Raw genomic sequence first — 18,101 nt, 5'->3', positions numbered from 1 at the left:
CCCCACGTACAGCGCAGATAATTGGTCAACGGAACGCTTAATGACAGCTGTATGCACCAATCATTAATCGGTAACTTTCAGCCAGTTAGAGAAGCGTTTGATGACGAAGGACCGTGTGGCGTAGCTTTAGTGGTTACCGTCTATTTGAATTCCCTCAACTTATTTGCTTCTCCATACACACCTTTCATTTTGTTACTAGTTCTTCTGGGGCCCGCCCATTCACCTCCTACCTCCCCCATGACTAGTGCACTATTTTGGATTTTTATTACATGAGTCATTTGAGGCCTGGATGTTTACCCTAGTCTTCCTTTAATCCCCATTGGTATTTAAGGACAAACGAAAGGAAAGGACAAGGAGAAAATCAACCACCAGTCATAGAAGGTGCCTTTCAATACGTTTCATGCTGTCCAAAAGCCAAGTATGTGTGAGCATGTGGTGGACATATTGTCTTGTGCGAACCATAACTTATTAAGGAGTCAGTTTGATATGATTTAACCATTCATTAACATCATATAGAGCTCACAGCATTTGTAACACTGTTAAAATCTTGGAATCAGTTGCTCCTGAATCTTAATGAATATGCAAAGAGATTTCATGAGATGATTACAAATGTACATACATCTGAAGTGCAACAAATGTATAGTATGCCTCTCCCTCAACAGACTATTAGTGTTTTTAAATCTCCAAGTATCTCAGACCTGAATTAATGATAATAGCTGAATTAAAATCCTCCACCTGCTGTCTGGATCCTATTCTGACACATTTCTTTAAAGAGTAATTTAATACCTGGCTAAAAAGACAGCAACTGCCCCCAACAGTGATGTCACAGTGTACTGACTCACCCTGTAGTACACTTCTACATCACTGCAGCAAGGTAACAAGTTAAACCACTGGGCATCAGCAAAAATAAGGTTTTCAGGTTGCGCACAGTTGCTCTTTAAGGAAGTTGTACATCACAGAGTGGATGAGGTGCTTGGTATTGCCAAATGCTTGGCACACATGTTGCCTCTGGGCATGTGCTTGAACATTTTCAAACTTTTTACCAATAGCGCCACAATGTGGGCAGTTATAAAGCACATTTGCATCCAGTAATTCTGTAAATTGCGATTGCATCACAAAAATTTAAATTACTACATTTATATGGGCATTACCTCGATTAACTTCACATTTTGCCCCATTTTCTTGTACAATGCTGTAACATTATCTAACGCGATTTACATATTCTCCATAAATCATGGCTGTAATCAGCATAAGCAGTGCAAACTTTTATGGGTACTTTCAACTTTTGAAACAATGGAATGTCTTGCTGTACTTTACTTATAGATATGTGAAGTAATTTAAAGTTAATCTACTTATTTTAAGCAATTTCTTAACATAACGCTATAAATTATGTAGGCCTACTGTTTCAGCAGCTGGCAGCAATCACACACATTTTCTCCAAAAAATGCAGATCCTAGTTTTAGTCTTGCTACAGGTTTTAGATTATTTTATGATAGAGGATTAACTAAATTAAAAAGACCTAACGGTCAGATATTGACATGTTAGGAGTCACTGCTCTACAGACAGATCTGGGCAGTAGCCTAGCTGCTATCACAGCTATTAAAATTTGTGACCCTCTCTGTATCTATGGGGTTATTATTTTTCTTTACAGCTGTCAAAATTGGTAAGCCTGTCTAATACTATGGAGACACCATTTTGCAGCAGTTGCTATCAAAATAAAGGGTGTGATACAGTGAAATAGAAACGTTTGCACTGGAAATATAGGCTAGTCTAGCTGAAATCACTAATCAGATCAAAGAATGTGATGGGTCACAAAATTACCTGCACTTCCTGATCAGCGGGCCAATCGTAGCTTTCCTGCCTACAACGTTCAGTGACGTAGGCAGCTGTGGTACTTCCTAGTTTGTTTTCTGAGCTGAACCGAAACCAGACGCCCAATTTCAGAATGCATCTGTCCAGGTAAACACTGTATTTTAATTTTGGATGAACCAGCAATATTACAACACCGTTTTACTTACAATTTAGACATCGGTTAACTAGTGGATTTCTGCTTTTTTTTTTAAACCATGAGACTGACAGTCAGCGATGCTGTAGCTTGCTAAGGTTAATTAGCTAACTATCGGCTTGTGTCGGTCATCAAGCCGTTTGTTTTGGTTCCGTTACTGAACTGTTTAAGCAGCTAATGTCAGTGCAGATATTTTATCTAACGTTACGGCTGCACACTGTTAATCATGTCTACACAGCGCAGACCCAGGCCACACCTCTTCACTTTCTCCCCAACAGCGAGCTAACGCAACCTTAAATACATGTCCTACAGATGACGAGGCTGGAACATTTAAGTAAACACAGCTAGCTACTAGCTTCATATTAAGCTCATTCTGATTTCAATGTTTGCTAATAATAACAACCCACAAGTAATAAACAAGGATTCAAAAAGGTTTCCTAGAAACTCAAAACCAAGTTTGGGGTGTTATAGCAAGCTAATATGAACTATAATAAGAGCTATTCATGTTTTATTCAGTGTTTACTATCTGGGGTCAGTCATTTTCAATATTTTCTTCCACTCTCTCTGTAAACAGCCAATTGTCAGGTTAGTAGGCACACTCAGCTAACCATAATGCAGTCTAACACAACAGCCTACCGCCCCTCATTAAGGTTGTAATGTTCAGTTTTTGTTGAAAGTGTAGAAGAACTTCAGAGAGGCGTTAATTTTAGTTGTGCTATTGAGCTGTATTGCATTATACTACTGCTACTACTAATAATGATTAAGTTAATTTTGTAGCATTTATAATAATCAGGGATTACAACGTCCTTGACAAAGGGCAAACAAAATAATAAAAAAAAAAATCAAGTGAACAGTGAAATTTTAAATCAAATAACAAGAACTTAAGAAAAAGGACTAATAATACACGAAATACTGAGAGGTAATATTCAGTATAACAGTTTTATTAACAAAAGCTGAACATCATAACTGGGGCTGCAATTTATTTTTGATTGTTACTGCTTGTTATTTTCTCAATTTATCGTTGTGTCCATAAAATGTTAGAAAATAGTGAAAAATAGCCATCACAATTTCCCAGAGCTCAAGTTGATATCTTCAAATTGATTGTTTGGTCTGACCAACAGTCTATAACTTAAAGGTGTTCAATTTAGTTTTACAGAGGACTAAGAAAACCAGCAAATAATCACATTTGTTCTTTTGCTTAAGTAATTATTTAAGCAATTAATCCATTATCAAAGTATTTGCAGATTCATTTTGTGTCAGTTGACTAATTGATTAATCAACTAATTGTTTCAGCTCTAATTATAACCTTCATAAAGGTGGGATTTATTGCAGGGCTTTTGTATTTGGCTGCTTTAATTTTAGCTATGTGTACCTAACAAATTGGCAGTTGAGTGCAAGTAGTACACACAAGAATGGTATTTTTGTTCACAACAATCTCATCTACAGTGGAGACAGATGGCAAACTACTTTTTAAATGGGGGTCAGATGGACATTAAAGTGATCAAATTTGGATGAGATGTCCGAAGTGTAGCCGTGGTTGTCGTCTGTATGAATTTATTTGGTAATCCTGGTCTAGAAGCTTCTAATGAATTTGATTAGGTGACAGATGCGGCCGGTTCGATGCTGCTTTCACCTCTCCTTCTCTTTCCGTCTCCTGATTTGTCATATTTCTTTTTTCTTATGTTCTATACCCATTTGTTCATTACCCTTAGCTAACACGGTCAGTAACTTGCATGTATTGCGAGTAGATCGACTTGAAGGTAGGACTGCTTGGAGCTGCTTAAGCTGGGATTACACTGACAGGGTTTATTTAAACACACTGCCTGTTCCTCTGTCATGCCGCTTACATCATTCTCACACACAGCCATGCCCGCCTCTAAACTCATCCTTACTTTATTCTCAAAAACATCAGGGGTTCACAGTGATCAGCATGTGTTCCTAATGAAGAAAGATGACATAATATCTCTGTTTTTTTGTTTCTTCTAGGGTTGGAATTTACATGAAGAGGAGAAAGCGGTGCTGCTTTCAAGCCTGAACATTTTCTGTCTTCCTCCTTCTGGCCGTCACTCTCTGCCTCTTCAGATTGGTGCTCATCCCCTCTCACCTTGCCAACATGCTATGTTGGGGGAATGCAAAGGATGGACAGTTGGGTATTGGTGTGGAGAGGAACCCCATGTTTGAACCAAGGAACTGTCATGTGTTCAGTGGCAGGGGACTGAAAGAGGTAGCCTGTGGAGGGCAACACTCAATGTTCCTGCTGGATGATGGTAGTGTGTACACATGTGGTTCTAACAGCTGTGGACAGCTGGGCCACGACAAACCAGGGACTTCCCCAGGTAAGCTTTCAGCGTGAACAGCAGATTCACTGACTTTTGGTTAATCATTGCAAATTGTAGGTCGTTGCATCACCCTGCAGCACTGCTTTCAGTAGGCGTGTGGAAATTTACCAAACAGGTGTGAACATAACATGGTGTGTTTACAAAGGCTGTCTGTATTGGAAGTGTTGGCTCTAGGGATGGCAATGTCCGTCTGTCAGTCAGTCCACCACTTTTAAAATATATGATTAAAATATCTCAAGAACTATTAGATGGGTTGCTATGAAATGTTGGACAGACATTCATGGACCCTACAGGATAAATCCTACTGACTTTGGTGATCCCCTGACTCTTCGTCTAGTGCCACCATGAGGTTGCCGTTTTTGATTTTAGTGAAATATCTGACAATTGGATGGGTTGTCGTGAAATTTGGCACAGATGTTCATGGTTCCCTGAGGATTCATTGCAGTAACTTTGATCCCCTGACCTTTTGTCTAGTGCCTTCATCGGGCATCAACATTTCATTTTGTCCAATACTTTGGTTTTTGACCAAATACCTGCAAAACTAATGACATCAGCCTCAGCTGTACATGTATTTAGTGCTAATTTGCAAATGTTAGCATGCTAACACGACAAACTGAGATAGGTGTGCATGGTAGTATTATCATTGTGAGCATGTTAGCATGATGAAGTTAGCATTTAGCTCAAAATAACATTGTGCCGAAGTTCTGCCTCATAGAGCAGCTAGCATGACCTGTTTCTGTACAGTGAACATTAGTGAAATTTCAGATTTGGGTTTAACTTCTAAACCTTTTTTTTAATTCAAATCTTAAACCCCATCTTTGTGTAAAACTGAAGAAGCTTTCTGAAAATGCAGTGAAATGTCTTTTGCAGGTCTTAGCAAGTTCAGTTGCTCTTGTTTTGCTACACAACCTAGATGACTCTTGCTAAACATAAGCAAACATATCTTAAGCTTCATTTAACAACTTATGGATTTTATTTAGTTGTATTATACATAAAACAAGTTTAAATGCGAAGCAAACTGTGCAGAGTATCAGTATATACACATTTTTTGTCAAAGTGCCACCATTTCTGAGTGGGATCTCTTGGGAACATCAGATTGCACGACTAGCCACATAGCCATTTCTAGGAGATTTGAAACACTCATGGTTTGTGGTGGGTCTGTGTTGGTATCATGTGGACGGAAGTTTGTGTTGTGTGTTACTTTGTATAGGAATGTGGGTGAAGCTTTAACAACAATGAATAAATGCAAGAATTACTGCACCTTGAGCAAATAAATAGACCTCTTCAGTAGAAGGTTCTTGCATACCTAAAAACCTTACAAGCGTGCAGGGTAGAAACTGCCTTGATGATATCCCACACACTGTATAAGCACTTGTAGTCACTTTACTTAATAATGTTTTGGTTAGTAGGCCTTCATCAGGTATGTTTAGTTAAATGAATATATCTTTTTTATAAGCCTACAAAATGAAGATTGCTGATTAAATGTTTTTATATCATAGTGTAGTCAAAGTTCAATTGAAAACACACTTTGACATGTATTTGTATATTTTCCAAGCAATTGTAGCATGTTTAACCTAGCTAACTCTATGATAAGCCAGTTTTATAGCAAGAAACCACACAGGAAACTAGTCCACCAACTGCACATTTTCTGATTATCTGCACTACATGTCCTCTTCACATACCTACTGCATTTCTCTATTCATAAACCAAAAGTCACTCTCTCGCCTCCAACTAGTTCAGAAAGCAGCAGCTAGGCTTCTTGACATCACATCACCCCAGTCCTGGCTTCTCTCCACTGGCTCCCTGTTCGTTTTAAAATTGATTTCAAGATTTTACTGATCACTTTTAAAGTACATGTGGGTCTGGCCCAGTGGTCAAGCTACATAATGGAAATGTTGACCCCATATGAGCCAGCTCGCTGCCTTAGATCCTCAGGTGGGGCCCTAATGGCTGGTCCAAAGTTGATGCTTGAATCTAAAGATGACCGTGCTTTTGCCACCAGGGCCCCTTGGCTTTGGAACGACCTGCCTGAGGAGATAAGGCTTTTATGTATTTCTGTGTATCTATTGTATTATACGTTCCTAGCTTCTGAATCTCAGGTGTTATTATGTTATTACAAAAAGTACATGCCTGTTTTCTGCTCAGGTACTTTAAATAGAAACTATCTAGGTTTCAGCGGCCCAAAAGATTAGATAAAATGCCGACGGTAAATGCCTTACATGGGTTGGGATCCTAAGATAAAGTTAAATACCATTTGGATTCTGTAGCTTGCTAATTGAAACAAAAGCTGGTTTAGTTTTATTAGCAAAATGTTACATGTTGTAGATCACCAGCACTCTCAATTTAAGGTTAAGGTTATACATGCTTTGATGTATTTTTTGTCATGAAACTGCTGATGTCTGACGAGCTCTTCTTCCTCACCACAGAGCTAGTAGGAGCTCTGGATACTCAGACGATCACAATGGTGTCGTGTGGTCGGGCCCATTCTCTGGCGGTGAATGAGCAGGGTCAAGTGTTTGCCTGGGGAGCTGGTGAAGGGGGCCAGCTCGGCCTGGGGACTGCAGAGGCGGCTATTCGAATCCCAAGGTGACTGAGTAGCTTACCATAGAGGAATTCAAGCTTTTAGCCTGACAGGGGAAAAAAAACACTACAAGAAAATGACTTTGAAGTGACTGGAGTATGATATATGATCACTACAGATGAGTACTCAAGCAATCAAAACACACGACAGGGTTCAATTTATGGGGACCAATGCATCCAGAATAACAATGATATGAATTATTTCTGTTCCCATGAAATTAGAATGGGATTTACTGAAATTTGTGGTTTACTAACAATTTTGTAGCAATGAGTAGCTTAGTCAGACATGTTTTTTTTTTTTTTTTTGAGAAAAGTTTTAATTATAATTTTATGTTAGAAAATGTTATGTTGTTGTACATCAGTAACTTCATTGAGAAATCATATATGAGAAATCATTATAATGTAAAATCTTTTGGCCTGATAAACAAATGTTTTTTTTGTTTTTTTGCCTAGGTTGGTCAAAAGACTGTGTGACCACCGGATCTCTCAAGTAATGTGTGGGAATCAGCACTGCATTGCACTTTCTAGAGGTGTGAAAGACACTCTTCATATCACACAATCAATGAAGAGAATATTTTATCCCACTACTGTATGTCCAAACTTAAGATTGATAGCAGCTTAAATCTTGCATCAGAATGCATCTCTAATCCATCTTGACTTATAAATTGCATTTTATTTTGGTTCCCTTTACTTTTGATTTTAATTTTTTCTCTGGGATACTATGACCACTGGTTGGTAATCACCAAGGCTGAGAGTGATAGGCTGAGACACCTGTCAGTCAAGCAACATGCCCCCCAAAAATACTGTACAAGCTGTAATTGTTCATAATCAAATGTTTTTTTTAAATCACCACAAACAGACACATTAAAAGAAATCATATCAGTTTACAGACACTGAAATAAAATGGCGGAAAATAAATATAGGGCACTACATAGTAAATATAGATTTGGGACACCTTTGGGTTTGCCTTTATCCGATAGTGATAGAGAGAGAGAGACAGAGAGAGACAGAGAGAGACAGAGAGAGACAGAGAGAGAGAGAGCAGGGTCTCCTTGAGAGAAGATCCCCGGCCAGAATCACACTGAGGATGTTGCAGATGCATGTTACACTGGACGCCTCGTGGGGCGACAACCTACAAGGTTTGGTTTTGGCTTTAGATTATAATGGTTCTTCTTTTTTTTGTATAAACCACAAAGTGGTTAATGTTTAGGTATAATTCAAAATGTTTACCTTAGGTTAGAGATGGTTGGGTGTTAGGTAAAGGTCTAGTGTGGTCAAGGTTACAGTAGAAATCTGGGCTGTACTTGTGTTTCTGCCCATAACTGAGGTAGGATCCATAAGAATGAGGGGTTGACAGATCCACATAGTACCACTTTAACAAATGTTGCATATTTGCCTGTACTGGCAGTAATCGGTGTAGATGTACAGTTATCGTTGCTTCTCTGTTCTTTCCCTCCCAGATGGTCAGCTGTTCACCTGGGGCCAGAACACCAGTGGTCAGCTTGGTCTGGGGAAAGGGGAGCCCAGCAAGCTGTTCCCTCATCCCCTCAAGTCTCTGGCAGGAATTCCTCTGGCACAGATAACCGCCGGGGGAGACCACAGTTTCGCTCTCTCCTTGTCCGGAGCAGTATTTGGTTGGGGCAAGAACAAAGCTGGGCAACTGGGTCTCAATGATAAACAAGGTAATAATCAGCTGCATAGAAAGAAGCCAGACACTGCCATTTTAATAGCGATAAAGGATATATTATTGTTTATTATTTTTTATACCAGTATAATATAGTGCTTTTTTATATATGTAGATTTAACACATAGCAGGAGTATTGTTTTGACACTGGATAGAGAAATGTGCATTTAATAGAAGTGTTACTGTAAATTGTAAACAAGTCTCTGTGGAACAATGATACCATACTTGTCCAATATTTTACCTGCTTTAGCACTGTACAGCAAGTGGATTTTTATTTTGAAAGTGGTTACAAATGGTTATAGGTGGCCATGTTGAGAGACTACTGTAGCAACATTTCATTTTTGTCTTTTAAATTTTTATGTTTTTACTTGTCATGATAAACAAAAAATACATATTGGACAGTAAAGTCACGGATTAATTGCCACCACAATACTTGATTCATATGCAGAAGTTGCCATATTCCACAAAGTCTTACCACTCATTTGTAAATACATGAAACTAGGAGCAGTGTAGAACAGTGTGACCTTGCTTGTTTGTTTATGTTCCCCTCCTCAGACCGTGCTGTCCCGTGCCACATCAAATTTTTGAGATCTCAAAAAGTTGTTCACATCAGCTGTGGAGATGAACATACGGCAGCCCTCACAAAGGTATGAATATCGATAAACCCCCACCAGCAGTGCTTTTCAGTTAAAAGATCCACACAATCTAAGCATATTCTGCTGCCACCAAATGTTAAATAGTCCAGTTTGGTTAGATGCTGCTTGGTCAGCTGTCGGACAATTGGTAGATCACTTAAGAGTATTCTTGCTGTATAGTGACTCATTACTAAAGCATGTGAATATATCAACCAAGGTGACCTTTATTGCACAGATAAAATCTAACATCTTATTTTCCAGCCAGACTGCCCAACCCTAACTAATCTTAGTCCACCACCTGACACATAGGCCTTTAAGTGTGGTCCTGGAGAAAAACTAAATTTTAGTTTGACTAACTGCACTACTATGCTAAGAATCTCTGTCTCAAACAACAACAAAAAAATACTGTATTGTCTCTCTGGCAGGATGGCGGCTTGTTTACATTTGGTGATGGCTCGTGGGGTCAGCTGGGTCATGGCTCCACCAATAATGAACTTTTACCCAGACGAGTGCTGGAGCTTATGGGCACTGAGGTGTCCCAGATCACCTGTGGCAGGTACTGTCTGTTCTAAACCTGTTTACCGATTTATCTGTTACACCTGTACAATCTGGTGTCAGAAAGTTGTTGATTAAGCTCTGTTGTCATTTTTTTGAGGCTGTAGGTACTGGTGGTGTTGTATTGTACTGCATTAACTTGAAAGGTATTTTTTGTGTTTTGTCCACCACATTTACATACATGAGGGGGACAGAATATTAGAAACACCTCTCACAAAAATGCAGTTTAATACAATACCTCCATTAGCTACGGCCTCAGCATTAGAGTTCGAACACCTTTCTGACACAGCATCAACAAAAACTAAAGATTAAAGATCACAAAATAATTTCAGGGTCATTTAATTGGTTTAAATTTGACTGTACAGGATATTAAACTCTATGTATAGAGGCTAAATCCTGCGTTTTCCTTTTGTCAGGCATCACACATTGGCGTTTGTGCCTTCCTCTGGTTTGGTGTATGCGTTTGGTTGTAACAGCCATGGCCAGCTGGGCACAGGAATACTGGGAGATGCCAGAAGCCCATTTCCTGTCAAGGCCAGTTTCCTGGCTGGAAATTTCCATAGAACAGGTACTTTACAGTATATATGATTGTGGCTTAAATTACTTTTTTGAAATGCCTGGCAACTACTTTACTACTACAACATTTTCCATTCATTAGTACTTATGTGTTTAGACTCTCTCTGTTTTCTTGGAAGTAAAAGCAACAGGATCTTGACAAAAGAATACAAGTGTTTTTGGCATTTATTATATTTATTATTTGTGGCATGAAAGATAAGAAAATTGAATTGCCACTTTACATTCATCGATAAAAATAAAAGCTTATTTAAAGACTGACCCACACATTCAGAGAGCTCAAAACCTAAGGGACACTGGCTTCTAGTTAAAAGGCATTAATTGGTGTAATCAGCTAATAACAACCTCATTGGGTGTGACAATGCTGATGTACAAAAGGTATAACTAAGGATGAAAGACTGAGTTTGCTTAATAAACTGCAATAAAAGTCATAAGAAAACAAACCACACAAACAACGAAACCGAAGTAAAATCCCAGTAAAATCCACCGTAGTTTGTGGTATTGGAATGATCAGAATTCAGCCTGTGATGTGAAAGTGTTTGCTGATAATATAATCTAGTGGGTCACAGGAGAATCTTCTTTAGGCTGGAAGATGGCGAAGAAAACGTATTTTACAAAGATACGATTTTAAGATTTTGATCATTGCTTGATGCATCCACTCAACTACTCGCTACACTGAAAGTCAAGTTATAAAATGTCAGCCAGCTAACATGGGCCGTTCCTTTCTTTATTAGGATCAAAACAACATACAGTGACCAAAATCATCTGTGGAGGAGACCATAGTTTCTTAGTGTACTCGAATGAACAGGTACGTGATTTGATTTTAGTGACCCTCTCTCTAAAGCTTGTTGCCTGAATTATTATTGTTATATTTGCATCAGTTGACTTCAAATCTATAGTCTTTGCATTTTCTGACAGTTATACAAAATACACAAGTTCTGACAATGCGCCTCTGGCTGCCCAGCTCTTCGTGCGCTGGTCGTTGCAGCTCTTATTTCTCCACAAGTCCAACAGCCGCCGTGGCTGTGTGGTCCTGGTGTGTGTGGTAGACATACAGTAGTATAATTAGTCAACAAGCAGCAGCTGAGACAATCAACTCCCCCTGGCTGCTCACCTGAGCACTCTCCCCACCTCTCTCCCCTGCAGCTCAATACCAACCTTGCCCATCTCCACAAAAACAATTTCAAATACATAGCTAATTTAAAGAAAAAGACACCCCAAATTACCTTTCTTTTTTGCTTTTCATCAAATCAGTTTCAGTGTTTCACCACAGGGTGGCATTAATGTCTAAGCTTTTACCAGTTCTTATAAAGGAGCTATAATGTATATGGAGCAATTGTCTGCTACAAATATCCAGTAAATTGTCAGGAATGTGCACTGATAAAGACAGAAAACACATTCAGCCTCTACAGCAAAATATTTAGACCTCAGGCGTGGCCTATTTATTTTATCTTGATGGAGGAAAGAGACACAACCCAGACTGAAGCCCAAATGTCTCTGTTGTCACACACACAGTGGAAGTACCAGTGCAAACAATCTTCTCGATGTTTGTGACAGCGCAGTTATGTTGTTTCTGTTTACCTTCCTCTCTGCAGAGTTTTGTCCCCCCAGAAGACTTCAGAGTGATTAATATCAGTAAATCAATCTCCCCAATCAATTATGAAAGATTAAATTCATGGAGGTTAAAGCTGATGTACAGCACAGATTCTAGTGTCACAAAGTAAGTAAATAATAAAAGTTGTTATTTGAAATTGATTAGATTGTACTGTATATCTTGTAGATGTTTAGTATTAATGGTGGTTTTACTTGGATATATTTTCACACAAGGTTGTATTTTGTTAAATCAATTATATTTTAATAGTCTCTACTTGTTTGTCTAACATGTTTTGCTGTTTTTTATGTTTTCGTACACAGTGACATCATAATTCAACTCTCCTCTACGGCTTGTTGGAACGCCAGCTTCTTGGACCAAAGGTACGTAAACACCATGTTTACATGTATTAATGCAAAGGTTTTAAGTACTCAACTCTTACTCAAGTATTGTACTTAAGTACAATTTTTTGAGTTACTTGTACTTCTCAGATTAAGATTTTCCATTTTCTGCTTTACTTCACAACATTTTAGAGGGATATATTGCACTACATTTATCTGACAGTTGCAGTTACTAATTACTTTTTAGGTTAATATTTTACATAAAACACATATAATAATCTTATAAAATACATTATTTTTTAAAAATTAAACCAGTGGTTCCTTACCTTGGGGCCCCTTGTCATATTTCAGATGTCTGTGAGTTGTTTTACCCTCTAGTTTGACACCCAAAGAGGTCAAATCATTCAATAGTTCACAAAAAAACAAAGATTAGATAAAAAAGTCCCAAAAATGTAGTTGAGTTTTGTAGCAGAACTTTTCTTCTTTCCTCTCCCATTATTATCTCACAACCCCTCAGAACCCCTTTTCTTGTGACCCTTTGGAGGTACCCCACCCCTAGGTTGGAAACCACTGCCTAAACTACCTAACTGTATGTAAAAGTACAACAATCTATTGTTACAATTATATGCCAGTCACAGGGGCCATTAGTCTGCAGAATGAGTACATTTTTCTAATACCTTTGTAGGATTTTAAATGCAGGACTTGTAATGGATTATTTTTTACTGTTACTTAAGTAGGATCTAAATACTTCTTCCACCGCTGGAAGGTTTAAAATGACAATAAGAAAACAAAAGTACTCAGTGATGACTGTGGGGAAACTGACCTTTAACGCATCAAATGGTAAAAGGATGAAGCACAAAAAACAAGCTCATGTAGATGACAAATGCCGTTTAGAATCAGACATTCCTCCAGCAAAATAGTCATCAGAATAACTGTTTTGCTGTGTTAACTGGTTGAAGAATGTTTTATCAAACTGAAATAGACAAGTATAGCATGCATAAAAAGGTTTGCATAATTTTTGAGAGGTCTATCTGTACCTGGTCTGTCACCGTGTGTTCTGCCAAAAATAGCAGCGCACACGCACAGAATCTCTGGACTTGGTCCTGCCATTCACATTTCAGTTTCCTCATACAGTGTCTAGTTTGCCATTCAGGCATGTACGCCCAAATGAAATAAAAAAGAAATACATATTACGCAGCCAAAAACCATGTGACTGAATGCACAGACTCATATGTAAGCTAAGACTCCTGGGAACTGATTCAGCAGGGACCTCACAGGGTCCACTTAGTTTACTTGTCACATACTATCAAGATATGTCATCTTATCCAACAAAACATGCTGATGGTCGGGGCTGAGAAAGATGCTATCTGTTTGGTCACTGACATCTGTGAGACTCCAGACTTCTCTGACCATCAGTCTGAGTGTAGGTGTGTGATGGCTGTTTAGTACAGACTCATCAGCAGATACTTATCGTGTCCAGGGAATGTACTGTGGAGGCCATCAGGGTGGAAAACAGACCTCTGGAGACAACATGAAGTACTCAATACTGTACTGTCTGCTGAAACAACTGTAACGCACCAGGAATTAGTAGTCACTTAAACTATCAACTAAGTACACTTGCTCAAGTACTGTACTTTAGTACTGTACTAAAGTACAATACTTGATTCAGATTAAGATTGATACAGATTCAGATTATTCTTACAAAATATACTCATATATAACTACCCAGCAGTAAATAAAGTAGTTAAAATTTGTCTAACCTTTACCAACTGCATATAATGATACTCATCACCTTGATCACCTGTTAAACATAAAGTACATGACTAGAAATAGTCAAATTACCACTACCACAGCTACATTTAGACCGATTTTCTCCACCCACAAGACTATAAAGGTATTTTTTTTAAACGAAATCAGTCTTAAACAGCTAAAACAGTTATTACACATGGATGACTATGTAACTCTTCATGCCAAACCTGTAGATCCATATCCTTGAGTCTTGAAATTGAAAGGACCCTCGCAGTGCTTTTGCATGTTTTAGCCCATTTACTATAAATCGCATATACTTTACATTAGAGGTAACCATTTAGCAAACCACACTGTTATGTTTTAGAAATTTAAATGGATGTTTTCCACTGTTCCAGATATCCATTTGTTTCTATTTATTTATGTACAGAATGAGAACTAATTAGTAGACTAATGAAACTTGCTTGAGCTGTGTAATCCATCACAGAGAACATCAAGTCTGCCATGATTTTATCCAAAGTTACATCATTGTTGTAAGATTAAGCATAGCAGACTTTTCATATCAATCTGTGCTTAAATAGCTAACCATGCAGTGATAATATACGATTGACACAAATTAATGGAGACTTGATGTTGACTGTGATGGATTTCAAGTTTCAAGAGTCTGCTAATTGGTTTTTATGCCACATGAAAATTGATGGAAGCCAATGGCTGCCTGGAACTGTAGGAAAAATACATCATAAATACATCAATAAAACTGTATAACATGCATTCAAACATGGTCAGCAAGTATAGTTAAAAAATAAACTGTAGTTGAGGACCTAAAACTTGCCCTCATTATTGATTGTATTGGTTTCACATTTGGGACCCAGAACTGCTCATCTGGTTCTTTAAGCTCACAGAGTTCTCAAAGTTAGTGCATCAGTGCTCACACTCACAGTTCGCTGGGATGCAGCACAAAGACACAAAGACTGCATCAGTGTTTTTTGTTTGGCAAACAGTCTGCACAAAATCAGATCTGATGTATTTGTTATGACTAAATAAAAGCTGTGCTATAAGAATGTGAAGGCTTACACTGTAAATTGTTGCTGTCCTTCATGCTGAGGGTTTTGTTGGCTTTGTGCAGGCGTGTTTATCAGTTTGTACTTGTACTATCCCTGGCTCCCAGGCTGATGACAAGATCTGCTTAGGGATTGACTTAAATACCTTTAGGCTGTGTGTCCACCTACGCCTGTGACTGTTGAGAATTAGCACATCTACCATTCATTGAACTTGGCTCACAGCTGACCTGCCACATGGCGGGTTGGAGTAGACTGGTGTTTAATCCAAAGTTACGTGTGCCTTTACATCGAGCCTTTCGCACAAAGTCCCTGACTCTGAGCACTGACCTATGTTTATCATGTTAGTAATCACTGAAACATCGTAGATAGTCTACACATAATCAGATGTTTGTTTGCTTTCTCAGTGATGATACCCATTTCAAAACCAACCCAAAGATCCCAGGCATCGATCTCAACTCTGTCAGAATGCTATTTGAGACGCTCAGCAAACCGGCCTTCTCTGGACTTCTGGAGCAGGTATTGGCTAATAGTGTATTGTATATGTACAAGATAATAACATTTTTATTTTCTTTCTTTTAACTCCCAAACCCAGTTTCCTGTAGTCCAAGGACATCAATTTGCAGGACTAGTTCATACGGCCGCTTACTGTTGTCTCACTTTCCTTATCAAGCGAAAATATAGAAATATAAAAGTAGAATCTTCATGTAGCTTTAATGTCCTAATGTCGCTACATGTGCTGTTATAGTAAAAATATGTAACTTTCTAAAGAAGAAACACCACATTATATTTATATTAATAATGGGTCAAATGACTATGTTTAATGTGAAATGTGTCACAAATAGTTATGAACCCACAGAGAATTAGAACCTAACTCTGCAGTTTCCCTCAGTTCTACAGATCATTTTAGTGTCTTTCAGCTCATTGTTTCGGTTTTCCAACTTTACCGTACATCAACTTTACTTTACACCAACCTCGTGTCCAGCAGCAGCAGGCAGATGTTTTATGTGGAAAAAAATACACACTGTATGACATCTGCTCAGCACCAAACGGCAGACAGACAAAGTTAGTGGCTAGCTGGTGAACATAGTGGAACATTTAGCAGCTAAAGAGCCAGATGTTTCCCTCAGGATTTGAAAGTAGAGCAAATGGAAAGGGATGTTACATTAATTAGCTGGACCCAAACACGACTCCAAATGAATGCTAATGTTGCTTCATGTTTGCTGGTATGTCTAAATAGGTAATTGTTTGCTAACTCATTCACCATAACAATGTCAGACGTCATGTTTACTGCCCCCAAGTGGTGAAAAAAAATCAATTAATGAATGCAGGTTTAAAGCAACTGACTTAAGAGAATCTCAGAAGAAATTAAGGAAAAATTCAATCCTCTAATTACCAGTCACTGTTCAGCAAAAGTTACATAGTCTCACTTTAAGGAACTGTGGATTAAAGGTGGGGTATGCGATTCTGGAGAAATCCAATACCATGACAAATACCATCATACAGAGCGAACAACGACACAGCAAGTAATATAATTAATGTTAGCTAGGTTTTGGGTTTGCAAAGAGCCAGCAAACCAGCTCCAGACAGCAATACTCACAACTCTCCTGCTACTATAGCAAACATCACAACAGCAGCAAATCTTGGCAAACTAGAAAGGAAGCTGAATGTCCGTGGGCAAGTCATTTAACGTTACCTGACACACAAATCATAGCTGGAATAGTGTTGTGTGGGCCTGTCCGAGCCACTTTGTTTGTTTAGCATTTACAGAGCCAGGGCTGTGTACAAACACTGGAGTTTTTATAGCGCACACACAGAGCGGACAGCTAGTGGACTGTGAGGAGAAAAAGATGTGTGTTGGATTAGAATCACATACCCCACCTTTAAATGTTGCTATGGAGAAATGTACCACTTACTCAAATTCAAAACCTATGTTATATACTTCATTTCATATCTAAAACAACTCCAAAATACAAAGTAAATTTGGGAGCCATTTGTATCCATTTGGGCCAAAACAAACTTGACAAGACTCAGATTTGATATTGAACAAAGACTTCCTGTTTGTTTTTTGTCACCGTAATGAAGCAGTTAAAGGGGAAACATTGGGATTGTTACAGAGTATTCGGCTATCTATTTTGTGGTTATTAAAAAAAAAAACATTCATATGTGAATATCGGCCTTGTTTTGAAAGTACATCAAGTTCTGCCACAGATCCGTGGCACAAACTGCAGGACTGAGTCACAACCTCTAACATTAGCTCAGTAATGTTAGGTTTGGGGTTCATGCACCTCAAACCAAGATGAATTATAATCTGTGTGGAGACCGAGGCAACATTCCAAACCACTAAAAGTATTTTTCTCCTGCAGCTTAGTTGATCCAAGCTGTTTTGGATTTGAAAAATATCCCACACATTTCTCAGTTTTATTTATTAATACTTAAATACTTAAATGCTGTTTCTTTGATTAAAAGAGAAATATATTATAAATATACACACATTTGTTACACGTGTCCTCCCTCTTTCTGTGCCCTCTGTTTAGGCCAGCAAGAGTTTTGAGACTCTGTTGATCCCTCAGCTGCCGCGCTCCCCTCCTGACGTTGAGGCCATGAGGATCTACCTCATCTTGTCTGAGTACCCGGCCCTGCTGGACTCCAAGAACTACATCCGCCTCACTATCCCCCTGGCAATGGCCATCCTCCGGCTAGACGCCAACCCCAGCAAAGTATTGGGTATCATACTTGCATGCACACACTACAAGTTTCATTATACCGATCACGTCATTTGAAATCGCCTTTGGTTGCTAATAACGCAGAACGTCATGCCACGTAAAACCCTGTGGCACCACGTGACATCACACCAAATGACTCTTACCTCGTCATCTGCAGTATGTCAGCGTCCTCATCCACATCTATATCACCTGTACTTATCTTGTTATCCCAAGGAATATTTAAGATACACCACCAAACAAGAAAATGGTTCCAGAAATGCACGTAGCA

At 38.6% G+C, this 18,101-nt stretch overlaps 1 protein-coding gene across 5 annotated transcripts in view; it reads left to right on the top strand.

Moving 5' to 3' along the window:
- Window positions 1-133: 133 nt before the first annotated feature.
- Window positions 134-18,101, top strand: part of herc3 (HECT and RLD domain containing E3 ubiquitin protein ligase 3) — a 33,837-nt gene continuing 15,869 nt past the window's right edge. For 3 of the 5 annotated variants that reach the window (XM_044190839.1, XM_044190837.1, XM_044190840.1), the window contains exons 1-13: window positions 1,828-1,959; window positions 3,992-4,341; window positions 6,771-6,930; window positions 7,378-7,454; window positions 8,385-8,606; window positions 9,164-9,255; window positions 9,669-9,799; window positions 10,215-10,366; window positions 11,106-11,179; window positions 11,967-12,091; window positions 12,286-12,345; window positions 15,515-15,626; window positions 17,645-17,834. In XM_044190839.1, the coding sequence (XP_044046774.1) occupies window positions 4,119-4,341; window positions 6,771-6,930; window positions 7,378-7,454; window positions 8,385-8,606; window positions 9,164-9,255; window positions 9,669-9,799; window positions 10,215-10,366; window positions 11,106-11,179; window positions 11,967-12,091; window positions 12,286-12,345; window positions 15,515-15,626; window positions 17,645-17,834 (1,618 nt within the window). In that variant the 5' untranslated portion in view covers window positions 1,828-1,959; window positions 3,992-4,118. Of the gene's footprint in view, window positions 382-1,827; window positions 1,960-3,991; window positions 4,342-6,770; window positions 6,931-7,377; window positions 7,455-7,490; window positions 8,064-8,384; window positions 8,607-9,163; window positions 9,256-9,668; window positions 9,800-10,214; window positions 10,367-11,105; window positions 11,180-11,966; window positions 12,092-12,285; window positions 12,346-15,514; window positions 15,627-17,644; window positions 17,835-18,101 lie in introns of those variants that run through there. The other 2 variants (XM_044190838.1, XM_044190841.1) reach the window with 2 other exon arrangements.

The sequence above is a fragment of the Siniperca chuatsi genome, linkage group LG3, assembly GCF_020085105.1.
Source record: "Siniperca chuatsi isolate FFG_IHB_CAS linkage group LG3, ASM2008510v1, whole genome shotgun sequence".
In the NCBI taxonomy this organism is placed as follows: domain Eukaryota; kingdom Metazoa; phylum Chordata; class Actinopteri; order Centrarchiformes; family Sinipercidae; genus Siniperca; species Siniperca chuatsi.
The sequence above is the reverse complement of the archived record's forward strand: the minus strand, read 5'-3'. Positions and strand labels throughout refer to the sequence as shown.